The sequence below is a fragment of the Vulpes lagopus genome, chromosome 1 (assembly GCF_018345385.1).
Source record: "Vulpes lagopus strain Blue_001 chromosome 1, ASM1834538v1, whole genome shotgun sequence".
NCBI lineage: Eukaryota > Metazoa > Chordata > Mammalia > Carnivora > Canidae > Vulpes > Vulpes lagopus.
In genome coordinates this window covers 46,980,653-47,003,725 of record NC_054824.1, presented here as the reverse complement: position 1 = coordinate 47,003,725, position 23,073 = coordinate 46,980,653, and the positions used below count along the sequence as shown (strand labels likewise).

The 23,073-nt window shown below is 33.4% G+C and overlaps 1 protein-coding gene across 2 annotated transcripts in view; it reads right to left on the bottom strand.

Moving 5' to 3' along the window:
- Positions 1-23,073, bottom strand: part of KHDRBS2 (KH RNA binding domain containing, signal transduction associated 2) — a 555,078-nt gene that overhangs the window by 447,083 nt on the left and 84,922 nt on the right. For both annotated transcript variants that reach the window (XM_041757802.1, XM_041757839.1), the window contains exon 2: positions 15,989-16,116. In XM_041757802.1, the coding sequence (XP_041613736.1) occupies positions 15,989-16,116 (128 nt within the window). The remainder of the gene's footprint in view (positions 1-15,988; positions 16,117-23,073) is intronic.

Below are 23,073 nucleotides of genomic sequence, written 5' to 3'. Positions count from 1 at the left end.
TAAAAAAAGCACAGAAAAATAGCTAAGACCAATGGTTTACCTTTTAAAGAGAGTGCATTTAATAATAAACGATATAACTATCTATTCTAATATTTTTTGTAAAACATGGTGAAGAAAATAATAAAATATGATCAGCACTTCCCAAGGCCATGGTTACATCTTGATGTATGGGCAAAAGGACAGAGATTTAAAAACAGCTATTGTCAGACTCACTCAACCCTCCTCAGTGCCAAATTTTTCTTGTTCACTAAACCTAATGAAGAACATTCTTTTGCTTTAAAAAAAAATCTCTGGCATACTTATACTCTGTTCTCTTGAGCCATGAATATAACTTAAGGGAGATTCTTTTGCAACTACCAGAAGTCTTCTTCACAGACTATGACTAAAGCGTTGATAATATGACTTTAAAGGTAACACTGTCAAACATTTTTCGTAGACATCCTACTTATTCATTCCACATCCGCCTACCCTGAAGTCACAAAACAGATATTTTATAAGGAGTTTGGGGTGCTAAAATAAATGCTGGGTATTTGCTTTATTTTTTCACTAGCAGAAGCTCTTTTATCACTGGATAAATCATCTTTGACCACAATACTTCCCAGACAAGACAAAATGGGGGAAGTCAACCGGAGTATTGATGGAGTATAATGAGGGGATGCATTAGAGAAGGCTCTGGCATGATCAAGTACTAGTTCAGAAAAGGTAGGCCTAGAGATAGAGCAAATAATGCGTGGGCTCCTGGAACACACCACTTAGGTGTCACTGGGTTTCTGTGTTCTCTCTTGATATCTCCCTCTTCCATTTCTAGTTTCTTCTGCCTTATTTCATCTGTTGCATGACTTTATAACCAAGATTTGAATAGAAGAAAAAGAGAAAAAGAGAATGAAAAGTCCTGAAATTACTGCACTGTTTAGTGACTTTATAGGACTTCTAGCCAGATGCTTCAAGAATATATGAAATTTTAATAAAGAAATAGCAAACAATATAAACTCTGTTTTTAAGCTATATATGTAAGAAAGAAGCAGGTTTCCAACTTATATGCTCTCTCAATCTCTGCTAATATCTCTTTGTGGAAGGATTAATTTCTTAGCATTCTCTCAGTTTTTTTCTATCGATCTTAAGAAGTGGAGATAAGGTATTCCCAAGTGGCTCAGTTGGTTAAGTGCCTGACTCTTGATTTTGGCTCAGGTCATGATTTCATGGTTGTGAGATCAAGCCCCATGTCAAACTCCACACTGGGCATGGAACTTGCTTAAGATTCTCTCTCTCCCTCTCCTTTGTCTCCTCTCCATCTCTTAAAAATAAGTGGAGGAAAAAAATTAAGGGTTCATAAATAAAGTGGTAAAAAAAAGAGTGTGTAAAAAAAAGAATAGTAAGAGAATCACAAATGATGCTGAGGAGAAGAATGTCAACTGAAGGGTCACTGTTTTAAAAATACAAACCACATGCCTTTATTTTATTTAGATTTTGGTTACACAATCACACAAAGCTTTGAATTTTGAGGAGCAGTCATACCACAAGTATACCAAAAGATAAAAGCAATTGATGATGGGATTCAAGGGAGAGTGAAACCATTCAAATCATGTAAGAAGTATCATAAAGATTGGAATTAGACAATGGAAAAACACTGAAGGGATTCATGTAAAAATACTTACTCAACATCTTTTATGAAGAATACACCAGAAAGAGGAAGACTGAATTCTGCAAAATGTTTCAGAAGGCTACTGCAAAAATGCATGTAAAGAATGATGGTAGCCTAGAAGATGAGGGGTGGCAATGAGGCTAGAGAAATATGAATGGATTTGAACTGTGCTTAGAAGGTAAGAATGTACAGGCTTTGGTGATTATAAAGTCAAATTAAGAGTCAAATATCATACCCAAATATCTCTCTTTGCAACAAAGAGGATGATGTCCCATTCACTAAAATAGGAGCAAAAAAGTAAGACCAGATTCTATTGAAAAGAGAAGTAATCTAGTTTCAATCTTGCTGAGTCTAAGTGGCCGTGGGGACTTCAGGTGATGATGTCAACTCAGTTACTGAATAAACCTGGAAATCAAGAAAATATATCAGCTGAAGATCTGGATTTTAAAGTCATTAGCAAATACATTGCTCTGAAGATCATGGCAGGAGATCGAATTGCCAGGGATTAGTATAGAGTAAACTTCAGGGACCTGGGCGGAGACCACAGTACATGTTATCTTCTGCCTCCTATGCAGACTTTAAGGCCTCTTGGTTTGGCTCTCCTCTCAACAATGCCCAGAGTAGCAAAATGCACATGCATTTATTTTTTTCAACTTTATTGCTAAGCTATTATTTTTTTCTTTAATGTAACAATACTATTCATATAATCTAAAACAATTTTCCTCTCATATGGTTGTTTTTAGAGTGCACAGAATAAGCTATTCCCAGATCTGTCTTCCACAGTTTACAAAAATACAAGAGTTCACATAAGTCATTTGCAAGAAGAATAGAAATGGGGGAAAGTGATAGTTTCTGCATAATCTTTCCATTTTTGTGAAAATTGGAGTGTTCTATCCCACTGGTGTGTCTTGGGGGAAAAATCCCATCATAATTTCAGAGTACATAATAGCCTCACTCCTTTTCTCACACGTGTGAAACACAGTTGCAGCAATTTCTCTGTCTAGTTAGACAACATACTGTCTGGCAGCAGAATTGTGTATGTTAATTTAATGCATTTCCCCATACATTTCCCAGGGTGTAGTCAGAAACAATTCTATCCATACCAGAAAAATAAAAGGTTCTTAGAAATGCCATCAACCCATTATATCTGATAGCTTAGGTACAGAATTATTGTGTAAAGAAGCTGTTAATAATTTCAAACCATCTGTGATGCAAACCTAAAAATGATAAACATGTGAAAAATGTTTCCCAAATTCCACTAAGTTATGTGTTTTTTGTGTGTGTCTTGTACCATATATTTTTATCAACCAAGAAGTTACATTTTAATAGTCAATTTCATAGAGAATTTTTGAAGACTATATTAAGTCTTACAATAAAACATTTAGATTCAGTAGATTTAGATTGAATTAAAGCAAGATGGAATAATGGATACATGATCAAATGTAGATAATAAAGTCAATTGCAGGGTTAGTATAAAACTATATAATCAAAAATTATTTGAAGACCTTGAAATTAGATCTCAGCAGATAACCGAAACTATAAATGTGTTCATAAACTTGAGTTTTCCCTTAATTTAATAAAAATTCAGATGGGCATTGACCACTTCAGAAAATTAAATTTTCCTCGTTACAAGTTTGCCTTAAAATATAAATTCTACTTTGAATCTAACATTAGTATTCTATTTGAATTGTAATAAATAAGAGTGCTGAGAGGGAAATACTCTCCTCAGCATTTTGTTAGATTCTATCACTGAAATCATAAAACAAAAAATGTGTGTCATTAGATTTTTCTGGCAATGAGAATTACTCCTTTAAAAAGTTAATTTTGTAGCTTTTTATGACACCATAAAATTAATAATTTTTCCATTAGGTTAAATACAATGCCTTACTCTAAAAGAAGAAAATAAAAATGATGTAAGCTAAGTCCATGAATTATGATCTCTAATTTTAAATTACACGGGCTATCATACAAATGAAGCAAAATTACTATTGGCACAAGTGATAATGAAGAATTCTGTGAAACTTCGATATGTGTTAGGTAGTTCCAGAACTACCTAACAAATATCCTACTAAATGAAACACAGAACATTTCACTCTCACTTAGTTAGTACACATCATTAAAAATAAACTAGCAGCAGAATCAATTTCTACCTTTAAGAGATGTGTCTTCAGATTGGAACATAGGAAGTAAACAAAATATATGCTGCCAGAGTATGTACTTATGTTTTAACACAAACTGGTATACAATGATAAGTCATAGATTTAACCTGCAAAAATTCAGTATTGCAACATGGTTTATATAAACTTCATTTCATAATTTAATATTATATGCTGAACATTCATTTTTAATGGGTGAATGTTAATTTATGACAGTTCACAAATTTAAATCTCAAATTCCAAACATTTGAACAAGAAGATGGAGACCATATGTGAGCAACGCTTTAGAGTTCTATTTCAATAAATAGAATTAAATTTAGTTTGTAAAAAACATTCAAGATAACATTTATGTATAATTTTTCTTCTCTTCTTCAATCTTAATTATTAAATGTTTATGTAACTTTAAACAGTTTAATTATCTATGCCTTAATTTCTCTCTCTATATAGTACATACTCCACAGAGATATTCAGTGGATTAAATCAGGTAATAGATAAAATTGCTTGGTATATAGTAGTCAACAAATACAAATTTTATTACCCCCAATTTAATCGTTATCCCTTTCATTCACTTTATTCCTATTTTTATTAATGTCTTAATGTCTCTGTTTCAGGAATGGTATTACAGGATTCTTAGGGAAATAATTCTAAGTATCAGTTTTATCAAACGTACACAGAGCCTGTCACAGAGTAGGTGGTTCCCCACCAAAGACTGTTATTAAGTGGGGAAAAAAGAGAAAAAAATTAAATTTACTTAGTGATGATACTTGTGCAAGCTTACCCCATGCACTGATACAAGCCAAGTATATAGATATACTCCCCTGCATCCTGGATGAAACTTCATGGCATATCATTATACTCATATTGTAGCTGAAAAACAGTGAGGGTGAAGGTGTTTATGGAAATTTCCACTGTCATAGTTGAATGAAGGTGGAGCTGTGACTCACAACGTAGGTCTATCTGGTCCAAAATTCTATTTTCCCAGTATGTCTCTTCACAGCTCTCTTTAGCCTCTCAAAAACTCTACATCTTAATATATTCTTACAGATTTCTTTCCAGAAACAAAGAGGCCAGACCTAAAAATTACCAGGTTGCAAAAATCTCCATATAAAGTTTCTCTATTAAGAGGACTTGACAGTAAAATAAACATTCCCCTGATCTTACCTCTCTGCTCCTCTCAACCCTACATCCCAAATAATACCCTCTTCTCTCCTTCTCTTATCTGTTTTTTCAAATAATGCCTATTTTTCCTGTATCTTTGCCTCCTTTTCATGCCTTAGTCTCTTACATTTAAAGGAAACTGTTAAAGACAATCTGACTTCAAGTTTTTATTTAATTTAATACAATCCCAAAACTTCAGGATCCATCTCAGTACAAAGCCTTATTGGGACAATTGTTTAAATCTACTACAGGGGGACACCTGGGTGGCTCAGCGGTTGAGTGTCTGCCTTCTGTCCAGGGTGTGATCCCAGGGTCCGGGGATCAAGTCCCACAATAGGCTACCTCAAGGAGCCTGGTTCTCTCTCTGTGTGTCTCTCATTAATAAATAAATAAAATCTTAAAAAATAAAAAAATAAATCTACTACAGGATATCCTGAGACCCACGAAAACATCTTTTATATTTTCACAGTGACTGCCATATAGATCCAGTAAATATCTCCTGAATGAACAAATGAAGTGGAATTAATATTCAGAATTATGATGTGGAAGCTTCATAGGCTCTTTTGTAAAAGGTCAAATGATGTTCAATATACTGTACTTAATAAAAATGGATAATTAAATAATAAAACTGAAACATGATATTCAGAAATGACTTGAAAGTAATTTCTGAGTTAACCTTTAACTTCATTTTAATTAGAAAATTTGGTTAAGTAAAGTAACCGATTATCGAGGCATTAGTATTGAGTAAAATTTTCACTGCTATTGCTTTCTTCTTGTACTTGGGTTCTCTCTGACAAGATTAGAGCAGCACTGGGGCTTCCTTCAGTGAAGACAGAGATACTGGAGTCTCTTTGAAAGAAACTGTGATTTCATTCCTATAAGTATGATAAGTTCCCTGAAAATTTTGTAAGAATAGGCAAGAGGTGAGAATAGGGAGATCTTTGTTCTGGGTCTGTTATAGTTCCTCCAGAGAATGTCTCAGAAAAGAGGCTATGCAGTTATTCTATATTCATTCAGCAATTATTTATAGACCACCTAATCTTGTGCTAGGCACTGTTGTACGTGATAGGGATGTGTGATTGATGGAGAAAAGACAAGGAGACTTCGCATTTTTCAGTTTACATACTAATGTGGAGAAATCATAAAAATAACAAATAAGTAAGAAGTCCGTTAGAAGGTGATACCCGCTATGGAAAAAAGAAAAATGAGAGAAGGTTAAAGGAATTGTAAGTACTTACATAGGGATAGATGAAGGTTCTCGTAGAAGCAGAGAGGTTGAGGTCATGAGAGTAATCCAGGTAAGAGAAAATGATGACTTAGGCCAGGGTCGTAACAGTGGAGGTGGTGATAGCTATCTGATTCTTGATGTATTTGAAAGATAAGACTACTCGATTTGCTCGGCAGATTGGATGGGATGTGTGGGAGAAAGGAGTCAAGGAGGAGTCCCCAGTTTCTGACCTGACCAAATAAAAGGATAGTACTGCCAACCAGTGAGACAGACACATGGGGTGAGAAGACTGTTGGTTGAATATGAGATGTCCAGACATCCACATACTGTCAAGAAGGTGGCTCCATCTCTAAGTCTTGGAAAGAGGTCTTGAATAGATCATGAATTTATAGATAGGTAAAGCCATGCCACTGGTGAGATGACCAAGGGGGTGTGAATGTACCCATATAAGAACATCATGGCTAATCCCTGGGGAGCTCCAACATTAAGTTGTGGCAGAGGAGAAACCAGCAGAGGGGGCTGAGAAATGGAACTAGTTTTGTCGCAAGACATAAAAATAAATCTGATGTCCAGAAGCCAAACGAAGACAACTTATCAAGATACTTCAATTAAGAGCATGATTCAAGTGTTTTAAATGAGTTTTTTTTTTGTGATGCAGAAGCCAGAACCAGGACAAATGGCAACTTACAAGGATAAAAATTGTATTTCAATGAAGAAAAAAATTTGAATAGCAACATCTATTCATTATCAGATCCAGATGTTTTATAATAATCTGAACTTTCTTTTTAATCTCTAGAGGTATTCACAGACAGCCTGAGGAGTATCACAGATATTCTAGAAATGATTCCTAATTGGGTAGAAGATTAGACCATATGACCTATGAGATACACTCCAACTAATGAGTCTATTATTTCTGCCTCACTTCACACCAGAGGAGAAATACATCTGTTTTTCCATCTGTGGGCCTTTGCAAACTAAGCAGTCTGTGTCCAGAGTTATCTCAACGCCTCTTCATATAAAAGAAAGTGAATCTTAATAATGGTTTAATGCAAAGAAGAGAGGATTCGGTACAAACACACCTGAATTTCAATGTAACACTATCACTAATACATTGTGTGGCTTTAGGAGAGCTTCTTAAATATTTTTAAACCTTAGTCTCTTCTTCAGAACTCTTATAGCACTCCTGAAGGAATAAAATAGTTCACTGTACTTTGCTTAGTGTTTGATATGCACTAGGTTCTCAAAAAAAACCTTAATTCTGTAAGTGGGAGGTCCCAGATTTAAGGACTATTTTCATGTTATAAAGTTAGCTATTTCTAAACTTGAGTTCTAGAATATATTCCTCATTTAAGCAGCATACGTACTGATAAACTAGAAAAAGAAGTTTTTCTAGTATGGGTTTTTCATTAGGACAAAATTTTTATTTGGTTTTGAAGATCATAATAAATTTTGCGGAGCCATGTTTGGAGTCAAATTTTCTACTGCATGTTTTAAGAGATCATTTGCTTACATTATAATTAATTGAAACATAGTCTAATGAAGTATAGACAAGAAGCTGTGAAATTAGAGCAGCTAGAATGAATAGAATATGAATCCTGATTGGACATTTTCTAGTAATGAGGTTTTGGCAAATGAATTCCTCTGAGACTCCGTGTCCTTGTCTATAAGATGGGAGAGAATGAATGAAACGAGTTAATATATGTAAAAACGAAAGTGTCTGATTTACAAAAAATTTCAATAATCCTTAGTTTTTTTAATATTTGGTCCTCTGCTCTAGGAAAAATATCTAAACAGAACTGTTTCTATTTTATTTAATCTTTTCATTAGCCCAAACTATTTTTAAAATATCTTTATTCAGAAAATAACATATTAATAACTTATTAATAATTACTAATTCAAACAGCACAAAGAGCCTGCAATAAAAAAGGGCCTCCTTCCTTTTACTTACAATCTATCATCATATATAAAAATGTAGATATATTCCTTTTATACTCAAGAGAAACAATCATCTTTTATACTTTGACTTAATAGTAAATATATTTGCAAATATATAATTCTTAAATAAATTGCTAGATATCCAACTGCTTCTGAAAGTCTGCCTTTGTGACTTTCATTGATTTTACAAAATTGTTTCCCCAAATGGCTGAATTTCAATGGTCTGAGCAACAGGTTATGGAGTGTTTTTGTTTTTTGTTTTCCCGTACCCTAACATCATTTTCAGTTATAATCAAACTTTCTTGTCAGTCTGATAGAAAATAGAAGCATTTCAAAGTCATCTTGACTTGACTTTTCCAATAAGTAATGTTCAAGATATTTTTCTATTTGCTTTAAACAGTACATGTGTGATATTTATTGGCATCATCAACTTCTTGTACAATTAGAAGAATTGAGTCCCTACATATGAAGAAAATAAATTTTCTGTCACGTGTTTCAATATTTCTCAAATAGTCATACCACTTTGGTATTTTAATTGTGACTTTTAATTTTGGTAATCATCATTACCATTTTTGCTTGTACAGAAGTTTTAGGTCATGAAATATTTTGTTTACCTACAGCTTTAGTATTTTTCCATCTTTCTTAGGAATGCTTTCCCTCAGGATGCCTGGGTGGCTCAGTGGCTGAGCACATCTGCCTTCAGCTCAGGGTGTGATGGTGGAGTCCCGGGATTGAGTTCCTTATTGGGCTCCCTGTGGAGCCTGCTTCTCCCTCTATGTCTCTGCCTTTCTTTCTCTGTGTGTCTCATGAATAAATAAATAAAATCTTAAAAAAAAAAAAAGGAATGCTTTCCCTCCATTAAATTTCCCATAATATTTTCTACTGGTTTTGTTTTGTTTTGTTTTTGCATTTAATCTTAGAGCAGTTAAGATGTATGTTGGTGTAAAAGATGAGTTAGGGATTTAATCTTTCTTTTCTTTTGCCCCTAAGGACTTCAATAGTTATTTTTCCAATATTTATTGAATAAAGGATCTCTTCATTCCGATTATAAATATATACTTATTATAGAATATATGTTCATGTTTATTTCATGAGGAATGAGAAATCTATTTTATCAAATGACTGTTTGATCCTGTTCTAAAATTCAGTAAATTTTAAAAGTATGTAGACTCAACCAGTCTTACATCCCTGAAATTAAAAGACATTTGGGTGTAATTTATTCTGCTTGTAATGTGCCATTAATACATTTGCTCGTAGTTTTTAACATTACTTTTTATTGCAATAAATATATATAACATAAAATTTACTATTCTAACTACTCGTAAATGTGCAATTCGGGGGCATTAATTACATTCACAATGTCGTGCAACTATCACATCTACTTCCAGAACTTTTTCATCATTCCAAAGACAAATTTTGTATCCATTAAACAGTAACTCCCCATTTTTCCCTCTCCTTTCCCTCTGGTAACCCCTATTCCATTTTCCAGGTCTAAGAATTTGGTAGTTCTAAGTACCTCAAATAAGTGGAATCATACAATGTTTGCCCTTTGTATCGGGTTTATTTCACTTCGCAAATTTTCAATGTTTATCTGTGTTATAACAGGTATCTAAATATTGTTCTTTAAGGTTTAATAATATTCTGTTGTACACACACACATAGGTGTGTGCATACACACAGACACAAACCACATTTTGCTTATTCATTTTTCTGTTGAGGATATTTGCATTGATTCTGCTCCTTGGCTATCATGAACAATGATGCTATGAACACTGGCACATAATATTTGATACTATTTTAAAGCTCTTGCATTGCCATTCCTAACAGAATTCTTATAATGTTTTATTTTTTGTGAAATCCATATATTTTTAAGGAAATTAATTATAAAATGGTAGAAATCTAAATGTGTTACATAAATTTAACAATCACTTAAATTTGAGAAGGCAAACAAAAATCACAATTTTTCTACGTGGATCCAAATCTCTTTCAAAAAGTTGCTATAGTCAGGTTCTAACTTAGTACTATAAGTAACTGTAATCCTTTATGTGGATGTTTGGTGGAGGGGCATGCATTAATTTTTACTTCCTGTATCCTTTCCAGAGAAAGTTTGTTTTCTGCTAATATCAATATATACAGTATTTAAATTTATATCAAATTCACTTGCTTCCATATGTGAAAATGTCCTTCAAGGTCCATAATAATACTGGAATCCATTAGACAGCTAAGGTAGTTCCTCTTGATTGTTTTAATGATCTTTCTTCTCTAGTCTTTTAAAGATCTACTATATAAGAAACCAGTTCTACTGCAATGACAAATAACAGAAGAGTCATCTGTGTTCCATGGGTACAGACAAACTCACTAAAGGCTCACTGAATTAAATAAATAAATTAACAAATAAGTGAAGGAAGAATGGTAAGATTATAGAAAGGGATGTGAGGTGGAAGCTCTTTTTACTCTCAAGGAATCCTTGAGTAAGGATATAGGTTTGGACACATTTCAAAAGGCACTTTTATTTTAATGATCCTTTTGAAGTAGTTTTCAGTTTTCCAGTTGAGGGCAAATGTGAAATAATCTGGCAGAAAGGAAACAATGGATTAAAACAGACTGAAGATTCTCTAGGAGATCTATACATAGAAAGGAGAGATTATTTCAAAAAGTATGAGGACATATTTTGTGAGGTTGTGCTGAGCCCATAGAAAAGGATGTGGAGAGAAGAACATAATTCAGGATTAGGAACACATAGGTCAATAAAACATAAAGACTGGGATCCCTGGGTGGCGCAGCGGTTTGGCGCATGCCTTTGGCCCAGGGCGCGATCCTGGAGACCCGGGATCGAGTCCCACATCAGGCTCCCGGTGCATGGAGCCTGCTTCTCCCTCTGCCTATGTCTCTGCCTCTCTCTCTCTCTGTGACTATCATAAATAAATAAAAATTAAAAAAAAAAAACATAAAGACAAAAAAGATTTAAATATGGAATAAGAATTAGTTAAAAGAAAAAAAAAGAATTAGTTAAAAGAAAGGGTTATGGAAAAGACAAGGACTAGACATGTCACTGCAAATTTCTAACACAGAGACAAAAGAATTTAAGCACCAAATGGAAAATAATATTGAAGTACATAGGATGAGAATTAGTTAAAAGAAAGGGTTATTGGAAAAGACAAGGACTAGACATATCACCACAAATTTCTAGAAAACATAGTTATTTCAAGTGCCATTCTACTGGAGAGAATGTAGTCCAGAGCATTTTGGAATGTTTTTCTTTCTCATAGGAAATGTGAATCTGAGTGTCATGTTATTTTCCAATTGAGATTTACATTCACAGGTGAGAGACTAGGAAACTGATATGAATGAAATTGAAATCACAAAGCCCGATCAAATCCTCTCTTCCATTTCCTTTAGAAAAGTAAAAAGCAACACTATGCAATAACCTCTGTCTGGTAAAGATAAAACAGGTTTAAGATGTAAGCTACTGAGTGGTTTTTGAAAACCACATTGCTTAGAAAAATAGAGAGGTGTTTCCAAGATTATAGGTGATGATATTGGCTTTGAAATACAAAGTTTCCACAGTTAGAAATCCTGGGTCTCTAAGAACTATTCTTAAATGGTCTGATAAATACTTATGAAGTTAGAAAAAAATAACACTCATCAAGAATTTTGATTTGGGTTTTCATCTTTTGGAGTATAGAGAAAGAAACCAGCTCTATGAGAAGACATGACAGATTTCAGAGACTGGTTCCAGTCAGGCACAAAGGCAGCTCCTCTCTCTGGGACTGAGCAGAGTAACTGAAATATAGGGCAAGTGTGGTGCTTTTGAACATATTTTGGAACTTTAATTTTCTGCATTAATCTACATAAGGAATTGATTTGAAAAGCAGCACTGGGGAACGTAGCTGTGTTTGATCTTAAAAGGGGCCAAATTTGGGGCCGATATACACTCCTGGCGATCCACTCTTTAAAAAGTTGGCAGTAACTCAAATCCAGAAATAAAAAGTGGGCCTCCAGGCAAATTAATTGAAGGAAAGGCCTGATGCACTTCAGAGGATTCTGAAGCCAACATCAAAAGACACTTTTAAAAGGCATTGAGAGGTTGGATTGCCCAGGTGACCAAATAGGTATAGTTGCAAGCAAGGAGCAGATCTCCCTCAAGTGGGTGGAAGTGGCACCTCATGGCCCTCTCAATTTGCCCATGCTTGTGTTAGACTGTCCTTTTGCATGTCTAAAAACAGAATAAAACTTTAGCCATTTAAATGTACCTTTGTTTCTTAGGTCCCTATGAGACACTTGTTTGTTGAGGACCAAGAAATTATGGCATTTTTCTTTCTTCCAAGGATGAATATTGTTAATATTATTAATACCAACTTTATGCCCTAAGCTATGGTTCTGTTCTTTTGTTGGATATGTGATAGTTTTGCATGCCAACACTAAATCATAATGTCATCTTTGAAGACATTTTAAACAGCAAAGAACCTCAATTCGCATTTTTTCAATGCAATTAACAACTGGATACAAAGGCATGGCCAAGTTTACAGACAACAGTAACAAGTTATGACCATCATTTGTCCGATGGAGACTGTAAAATAATTCTGATTATAATATGCATACCAGTTGGAGATGTTAAGATTTAAAAAACAGTAAATGTATATTAGACTATGAAATATATTTTGTATGGATTCAGGGAGAAAGAGTTCACATTAAGGACAGTGAGTTTTCTGCATGAATCTCTCTAGGATCTTCTACATGAACCTCTTAGGATTATAGAAAAACATACTGCCACATGTTGCCTCCTTGGAGACTTGACTATCAAGAAATAATTGCACTGATTCTGAAACATCTGTAAATGCAAACAATAGATGTGCATAGTCTATTTCTTGACTAATCTTGTTGCAAACAAAAATATTAAAAACAAATAAGAAAAGCTGTTCATTATAATTTGATGACATATTTCGCCCCAAATCTAGTGATTAAACATAAAGCACTAGAGTTAGATAAATCATTCTTAATGTGTTTGAACAGCATTTTTACATTTTGTATAATTCAAAATCTTAAACTTATTTCAATTCCTTGTATTATTCAATTAAGTCGGCAAATTAACTTGATATTGGAGACTAATTGAAATCAAATCTATCTAAAAAGGTCATGTAGTAAAGTCAAGATAAGGTCATTTCCTCAAGAAGTCCCATAGTTATTTACTGCCTTTTGTTGGAAAGGACTGTGTCATTGCCTCACTAATTACCAGATCAAACAGACAGCAGGCATGGAGGGGAGAGGCAGCTCTGAGAGAAGTTGTGAAAAGTAGGTCTTTCTCCAATGTACCCCCTGCGGGATAAACCACTTTTTATTATAAAAGATTAAACTTTAAGTCCATAAATACTGTTATTCTCTGCTCAACAGTTCATAGTATCACACCACACCACATATTTTACAGCTCCCAAATGTACATCCAATATGGCTCAAGTGTAGTGACTATAATCTTAACCCACTGATATTTTTGTGAGAGGTAGGCAATAATCACTTAGTAGGAGAGAATCACCACTTTTGAAATAAAATATGGTTTTCATAAAGTTGGTTTTAATTTGTTATACTATAAAAGCAAACAAAAACAAATGTAGGTCAACTTGATAGATGAATTTGTTGTTTTGTTCTCAGTACCTTTTTCTGTAAAAGGGCTCTAAGACTTCTTTTATTGTGATGTATGAAATGCACATCCTTTTATTTTTTATTTTTTATTTATTTTTTTTTAAATTTTTATTTATGATAGTCACAGAGAGAGAGAGAGAGGCAGAGACACAGGCAGAGGGAGAAGCAGGCTCCAAGCACCGGGAGCCCGATGTGGGATTCAATCCTGGGTCTCCAGGATCACGCCCTGGGCCAAAGGCAGGCGCCAAACCGCTGCGCCACCCAGGGATCCCTGCACATCCTTTTAAAAATGATTTAAAGTGATCTAGCATTCTACTCGTCAATTAAGAATGGCAAATTTTCTAAGGCATAAATTGTTATTTGATAATATTCCATAAAAGTACTAATCATTAGGAGCTCTCATTCCTCACATTCTTCCATATTTTACATAAATAAGTAATAAAAAAATGTGAACATTAACAGTCAAGTTATAAATGTAATGGCTCCCAAAAAGTGAAGAATCTAAAATAACAGCAACTTCTCTAAATATTTCTATCTGCAACAAAGATATGACTTTGAGTAATTCATAATTTCCCAGTTACCTCATTTGGTAAATAAAAGCTTTATATATTCTGTGATTTAGATAATTAGTCTCAGCATAAACGTTCTGCGATTCGAAAAATTCTGGGAGGTACAATAATTGCTAGTAAGATATGGTCTGTTTCAATACAAATAGGCAGTTTTGTTATTTGATCATCTTCCCATAAATTATGAAATTAAATCTCACACAAACATGAGACACTATACAGTATTATTGTTTCAATATTCATCATCATGCATCAAATACAGACTACTGCAATATTCAGTATAAAAACACTCATGCTGTCACTTCAAGAGCCACCACGACCTGAAATGTCTTTCACACCTTACCAATCTGATTTGGTCAGAGATACAGGTCTGTACTTTATTAAGAAGGAGATACTGAGTCTGTCACTGGCTTTCCATATCCAGAGAATAGACAAGTGTTATTCTGAGAAATGATACCTAGTTATGTAATATTTAAATACATTATTTAGAGAGAGAATCTTGTACTTCATAGTGGATTAACCAAATCTTTTTAAAAAGACGTTTTTCTTAATATCCACATTTCTACCACATTTCATTACCAAGTGAACATTTTCATGTACATTTTCTCTGCCTGATTTAATATTCATAAAAACATTATTATGAAATAAATCTTTAAAAAATAACTGTAAAATATACATCTATTGAATGGACTTTTCTTGTAATAGAGGCAATCTAGCTAAAAAAAAAAAAAAATCCCACAAAACCCAAAAAACCTGCATGTCCAAAAACCTCATCTGAAAGTTAAATTTTATGGTTTGGTGGGCTGCAACAATTTATTCCTATTTGAAATAATTATAAACACAACATCCCACTTAATTATATTTACTAAAATTTATCATATTAGAAGACAATTGGTAGACTACAGCATTTATTTCTGTAGTCTTTATTATTAGGATAATTGCATGGTCCTTGTTTCAGATTCACTCTTCAGAAAGTAAATTACCAGATTGAAACTGAGTTTCCATTGTAAGCATACTTAATTTACTAAAATAAAGAAAGAAACTCCTTTTACCCATCGGAATTTATAAATATAAGTGATGAAACCATGATGTGGAATGCTTTATCTTATAATCATGATTCTGGTAATACAAATCTTATATGATAAGAAAATGTCTAGTGAGAAAGTACTCTCAAGAGAACAGTATTGTAATTATCTTAATAAATTAACCCTGACTACAGAAGACTGGAGGTTCTAATCTAAGGGTCTAATAAAGACTAGATTACTTTCCTGGATATAATAATTTCCTGTGGACTAGATAATGCTATATATTTAGTACCATTAATCTACTCTTTTTTATAATTGGAAAATATAGTAACATGAACCAAAACAAGATCAAGTGACTATGCATATTTGGACAAATTGTTGAACTATTTACATATTAAATAAATAATTAAAATATCTAATTATGCTTCCCATATTCACAGAATAAAAGTGCTATGGTCTTTAGTTAAAAATTTTTCTTATGGTTGTACTTTCAAAGACTTCTCTTTCCTCCATCAATATCATATATTTGTGTATACTAATATAATGAAGTTTTAAATATTCATTTCATGAAAGACAATGAAAAAAACATCAAGTTTTATTTTTTTCTTAATTCTATGAAAACAGAGCATATATTGCAATACCTTTGGATATTGCTTGACAGGAATCAATACTCTTTCTGAGAGCTTTATGTTTTTGTTGCTGATGACATCAAGATATTTCTTTTCTTCATCTTCCTTTTTTCCATCAGAACCTTGAAATTTTTCAATTTCTGAAAAAAAATCACAAGGAAAAAAACAGTAAGCAAAATGAAAAGTCGTCATAAATATGATTGTTCTTATTACTCTCCTTCTTAAAAAAGATTTTGAAGAACCTTAATAGAACTGAAGCAACACCTGTTAACAGTTACATGCATGCTGCTACCATATGTTAAGATGAACTGTCACCTAAAACTAAAAGTTACCATTGAAGATGTGACTGTCTTCCATGAGACAAATGATGGATTTAATTTTTAGCAACTTCAAATAAAACCCAGGAAGAATATGCCCTTTAAAGATTTAAAATATCTAAGCGAAACTAACTTTCCTAGGCACAATAAATAGAACAAACTAAGTTGTAAGGTTATATGTTTTATATTTACTGAGAATTATTCCTACAAAAAATAATTGAAAATAGTAATCATCTGTTATCAAATAGGATAGTAAAGATAAACAGCATGTTATTTTACATTCCAACAAACTTAAAAGGAATTAAAAAGAGAGTCACAACGATGTCTTTTAAAGGATTAAATCTGTGAATGCTATCATTCATATTCCTCATTATGAAATTGTCTGTCCATATGTTTAAAAAGAATCACTAATTTTGTCTTATGAGACTATTCCCAAAATGGGTATTTTTGAGCAAATGTACACTACCTATTCTTTCTATTTAAAATTAGTTTATTCCACAAAATTCTTAAACCTCCACTATGGGTACCACAGATAAAACAGAAAACAAGAAAATGTCTCTGTTTTATGGAATCTATATTCTGATGGGGAAAATGAGCAATTAGAAAATGAATATATATGTACATGCATACTTATGTGTGGGGGTAAAGAATAATAAAGCTATTAAGACAGGGTGGGCTTTTTTTTAGTTTTGTTAGAATTGGAACAAAAACATTTATTTCTGTAATTTTGGAGTAAAAGGAAAGGTGATGATACCCATTAAGCATGTAAATTCCCAATTCATATTAATTTTCATTGCATTTTGAAACAATTATTTTTTTAAAGATCTGCACTTGATCTTAGCCAAAAGGCCGAGAAGCGATTTTTTTAAAGATCTGACTACCTCTGGAGGTTAAAGGAATACTATATGACATCTAACAGCTTTGTTCTTTGTTATTTTATTTGTAATTAGCATCTTTTCCGAAATGATTTGACACGCCATACATAAAATTCCTGTAACATTCCGGATGGTAATCTTTTAGCATACTGTTAATTTGGCTCATGTGGAATTATTAAAAAATCTTTTTGAAGTAAGATCACATTGCTTACATAAATAATGGTGGAATGAATGCTATAATGCACAGTTTGCACGAAGTCATTTACAATCACTTTTTCCCGGTATATGCTGTAATTTCCCTAATGACAATTATCTTAAAATAAACTATGCTGCTTGAAGAGAAGTTATATATAATATGTCTATAATTGCTACTCAGAACGATGGCATCAGATTCTTACTTTTCCACTCTAGATTAACAAGCCACTTTAACTGACTCTTTTTCAACCAAGAAGCTCTCTCTATTCAGGCTTTTCAACCCCTTACGTAATTATTACATACAGAACTCTGACAACTGCAAAGAAAGGATATTCATTATATCTTCTGATACTGACAGTGAACTTTTGATCGCTACCCTTTGGGTACATGCACCTATCTAATACCATACTTCCTAGTTTGCTGAGGCAATTGTAATGTGGGACACACTGAAGGAACCGACTCAATCCCTAGTCTATTAAATGTACGGTTTCTCTCTTGTAACTCTGTCATAAAATAAATTGAATTTGTCTGACATTATTTATTCTCTACAAGACAACTACTACCTTTGGCATTTTTAGACATTTGTAATTTGATCAATGATTAATTCCAATAAATTTTCCAATCAAGAAATGGAACTGAATAAAATATCATTTCCACTGCTGCTTTTTCTGCTTGTTCCTACACTTTCCTTTTAAAAATGTTGATATATCTTTTGCCCTTTTGATACTTTCAGGGAGTTATCTAGTCTTTCCTGACATATCTACATGACCAATAGCTCAGTAATTACATTTGTCAACTGCATAGTCACAGAATAGTATAAGCCAGATTTGCCTGATTTTCAACCCAGAGAAAACAATGTATATAACACCTTCCCTTTTTAAATTTTAGTTTAAAATAATTCTTTATTTCATAACTAAGGCACATTCTTTGTGGGACATCTATACAATACAGGTATCCATAAAAACTTAAAGGCACACACTGTCATCAAACAATAACAGTTTTGTTGCATAGAGAGCTGAGTAATGTTTTATACTTGTTTATATGGTCTCTCTTTAAATTTGGCTTCCATATTATTGAGAAAACAAACTCAATATAGTAGGGCAGGCTTATGTTAAATGTTAAACTACATAGATTTTAGAATTTTCTGTTCTCTCATCTTTTTCTTTTAATGCCCATATTTGTTCAAGAATTTTTTTTAAGCACTCATGGTCTTATTTTTAGAGGCTCTCTCCCAAAATTATGAGAAGATGATAATAGAGTTAATTTTTGGTCAAGGGTATATTCACTTCCACCCACTGGGATTTTAGTCAAGATGGAAGCTCCATTGAGAAAATATCAGAGAGGAAAAAAAAAAGAAAAAAAAGAAAATATCAGAGAGGGGACAAAACAGAGAGAATCCTAACTCTGGGAAGTGAACAAGGGTTAATGGAAGGGGAGGTGGGCGGGAGGATGGGGTGACAGGGTGATGGGCACTAAGGGGGGCACTTGATGGGATGAGTACTGGGTATTATACTATATGTTAGGAAATCAAACTCCAATAAAAGAATATAAAAAAGAAAAAGAAAGAAAGAAGAGAAAGAAAGAAAAAAAGAAAGAAAGAAGAGAAAGAAAGAAGAAAGAAGAAAAGAAAAAGAATTTTTATTTTAATAAAAAAAACATAACAGTACATACCATTTTAATCATTTTCAAAGAATTTATTTATTTATTTGAGAGAAAAAAAAAGATAGCAAGAGAGAGCACAAGCAGGGGGCAGGAAAAATGAAAAGCAGGTTCCCTACTGAGCAGGGAGCCCAACATGGAACTCCATCTGAGGGCCTTGGAATCATGACCTGAGCCGAAGGCAGACATTTAACTGACTAAGCCACCCAGATGTCCTCATTTTAATCATTTTTTAGTGTACAATTCAGTAGTATAAGCCTATTATTATGTTATGCAACAGATCTCTAGAATTTTTCCATCTTGCAAAACTGAAATTCAAGACTCACTATTCATTTTCCATCCCCTTCCCACAGGCCTTGGCAACCACCTTTTCCCTATCTGTTTCTATGCTTGACCACTTTAGATATGTCATGAGTAGAATAGCACAGTATTTGCTCTTTTATGAATGGTTATTTCACTTAGCATAATGTCCTCAAGGTTTATCCATGTTGTAACATGTATCAGGATTTTCTCATTTTGGAAGTTCATATAACATTCCATTGTAGATATATACCACATTTTCTTAATCCATTTATCCATCAATGGACATCTGAGTTGCTTCCACCTCTTAGTCATTGTGAATAATGCTTTGATGAACATGGGTGTGGAAGTATCTCTTTGAGATCTTGCTTTGAAATATTTTGTATATATACCCAGAAGTGGGATTGTTGAATCAAACAGCAATTCCATTTTAATTTTTTGAGAAACCTCCATACTATTTTCTGTAATGTCTGCACCATTTTATATTCCCAACAAGAGTGCACAACAGTTCCAATTTCTCTGCATCCTTGCCAACACTTATTATTTTTTATTCTTTTGACAGTGGCCATCCTAATGGGTGTGAGGTGATATTTCATTGTAGTTTTTAATTTCTCTTATGATTAGTGATCTTGAGCATCATTTCATATGCATGTTGACTATATTTCTTTTTTGTAATATTATCTATTTAAGTCCTTTGCCCATTTTTAATTGGGTTATGTTTTATTGTTGTTGAGTTGTATAATTTCATTATATACTCTGCATATTAAACCCTGATCAGATATATGATTTGTGAATATTTTTCCCATTCCATAGGTTGCCTTTTCACTCTGTTGATTGTTCCTTCTATTGCACAGAGATTTTTTTTTCAGCTTGATGTAGTTTCATTTATTTTCCTTTTGTTGACTGTGCTTTTGGTGCCATATCCAAGAAATCATTGACAAATCAAATGTCCTAAAGCTTTTCTGCTATGTTTTCTTCTAGAAGTATTATAGTTTTAGGTCTTACTTTTAGGTCTTTAATTCATTTTGAGTTAGGTTTTATGTATGGTAGAAGACAAGACTCCAACTTTATTCTTTTGCATATGTGGATTCCAGTTCTCCCAGCACTATTTGTTGAAAATAAATAGTCCTTTATTTATTTCTCCATTGTATGCTCTTGGTACCCTTGTTGAAGAACATTTGACCACATACACAAGGGTTTATTTCTGGGTCTTATATTTTGTTCCAGCAGTCTATATTTCTGTCTTTATGCCAGTATGACACGATCTTGGTTACTGATGCATTGTATTATACATTTTGTTTTTGTTTGTTTGGATTTTTAAAACATTTTTATTTAAATTCCAGTTAGTTAACATAACAGTGCAATAGTAGTTTCAAGTGTCAATATAGTGATTCAATACTTACATATAATACCCAGTGCTCCTCACAAGTGCACTCCTTAATCTCCATTCCCTATTTAACCCATGCCCCCACCCACATTCCCTCTGGTAATCATCAGTTTATTCTCTATAGTTAAGAATCTGTTTCTTGGTTGGCCTCTGTCTCTCTCTCTCTCCCTCTCTTTTTTTTTTTTTCCTTATGCTGTTAGTGGGTATGCAAACTGGTGCAACTACTCTGGAAAACAGTATGGAGATTCCTCAAAAAAGTTAAAATAGAAGTTGCTTACAATTCAGCAACTGCACTACTATGCATTTATCCAAAGAGTACAAAAATTATAATCCAAAGGGATACATGCACCCTGTTTATAACATATCATCTATAAGAGCCAAATTATAAAACAGCCCAAATGTCCATCAACTGGGAAATGGATAAAGATGGTGTGTGTGTGTGTGTGTGTGTGTGTGTGTATATATACACAGTGTATACACACACACACACACACAATTTTTACAAAGTCTTATATATTGAAATAGGATGCGTGAAACTTCCAGCTTTGTTCCTCTCAAAATTATTTTGGTCATTTGGAGTCTCTTGAGATTCCATATATATTTTAGAAATTTTTTTTCTATTTCTGAAAAAAAAAATGTCATTGGGATACATAGGGATTGCACTGAATCTGTAGATTGGTTAGGGTATTATAGACATTTTATCAATATTAAGTCTTATAATTGACAAACATAAGATTCCTTCTCTTATTTGTATCTTCCTTCATATTTGTTAGTGATTTTTGTAAATTTCAGGTAAGGAGACATTTTGAAGGGGATTTTTAGTTCTGCTTTTGCCTCACTTCTCTCATTTTCTTTGGGAATACATTTTTTAAAAGATTTTATTTATTTAATCATGAGAGACACACAGAGAGAAGAGACATAAGCAGAAGGAGAAGCAGGTTCCCTGCAGAGACCTGATGTAGGACTCAATCCCAGGACCCTAGGATTATGACCTGAATTAAAGGTAGACCCTCAACCACTGAGCCACGGAGGTGCCCCCAGTTATGCTTCAATTATAATTTCTTTGCAGAACTTCTGCAACTTCATTTTGTTTTTCTCAAAATGTTTAGTATTTAACACCACCTTTTAAAAATGTCCAGATGGCAGAGCCAGTCTTTTGCTCTGATATTAATTTCCTTTTTAAATTGCATTGTTTGTATTATATCTGTATTTTAGAATTCAATGAAGGAATTCTTAGCAGGTAAATTTTTTATCAGGACTTATAAATCCTAATTGGAAAGGGTATATGTTCTCTGCTGTGGGTTAGCTACAAATCAATCTAATCTTTTTTTCTTATACTGGATCCAACTTGGAATGAAAGGGGTGTATAAGAATTTCTTTGTAATATGTACATGAGTGGAATTTTGGTTCATAAATTATGCACATGCTTAATTTGAATAAACTCTACTATTTTGTTCTATGAATATGGTAGGCACACTCCCACAAATAAAGTAGATTATTTCTATAACTTCTATTTTCCTCCAATGGCTTCGGTTTTTTTTAAAGATTTATTTACTATTATTATTTTTAGAGAGAGAGAAAGAGTGGGGATGAAGGGCAGAGGGAGAGGCAGAGAGAGAGATTTTCAAGCAAACTCCCTGTTGAGCAAGGGGTCCCATGATGATTCATTCTATCTCATGAACCAGAGATCCTGAACTGAGCAGAAATCAAGAGTTGGACCCACAACCAACAGAGCCACCAAGGCACCCCAACCCATGGCTTAGATTTTTAACCACACCTAATTCTCTTATAGAGACAAGATGAATGCCTAAGATAATTAAAGAAACAAAAACTAAACTCTGAATATATCCCCATAATACAGGCAAACTACAAGAACCCTAATAAAAAAGTGGGTTTCTGAAAACTCTGAAAATAGCTGGAACTCTTTTGGGTCCTGTATGAGGTAAATTGTGAAAAAATGAAAAAGGAAAATTTAGATGGCTCCAAGAGCACTAGAACACAGAAACTTCAAGCAAATACTTATCCTCAAAAAAAGAAGAGATGACCCCTAATGTAGAATTCTCAATGATATGAAAAGAGGTATGAAAGAAAAACATAAAACTGGGACAAGCCTACACAAGCTCCAAATGCTGAGTGATTGTGAGGTAAACAACGGAGATCATACAACGCATGAGGAAAAAGCTAAACAATGGAGACAAATACAATGCGTGAGGAAAAAAGTTGATAGTACTATGGTAGCACAAGCACTCCAGGATCTCAGAAAACAAAAATGTCCTTCTTTAAGAATAATTCCCTTCTTGAGAGGGAAATACTGCCTCAAGCAAAGTCCTAATGGAGCATAGAGCAAGGACAATAACCTAGCTG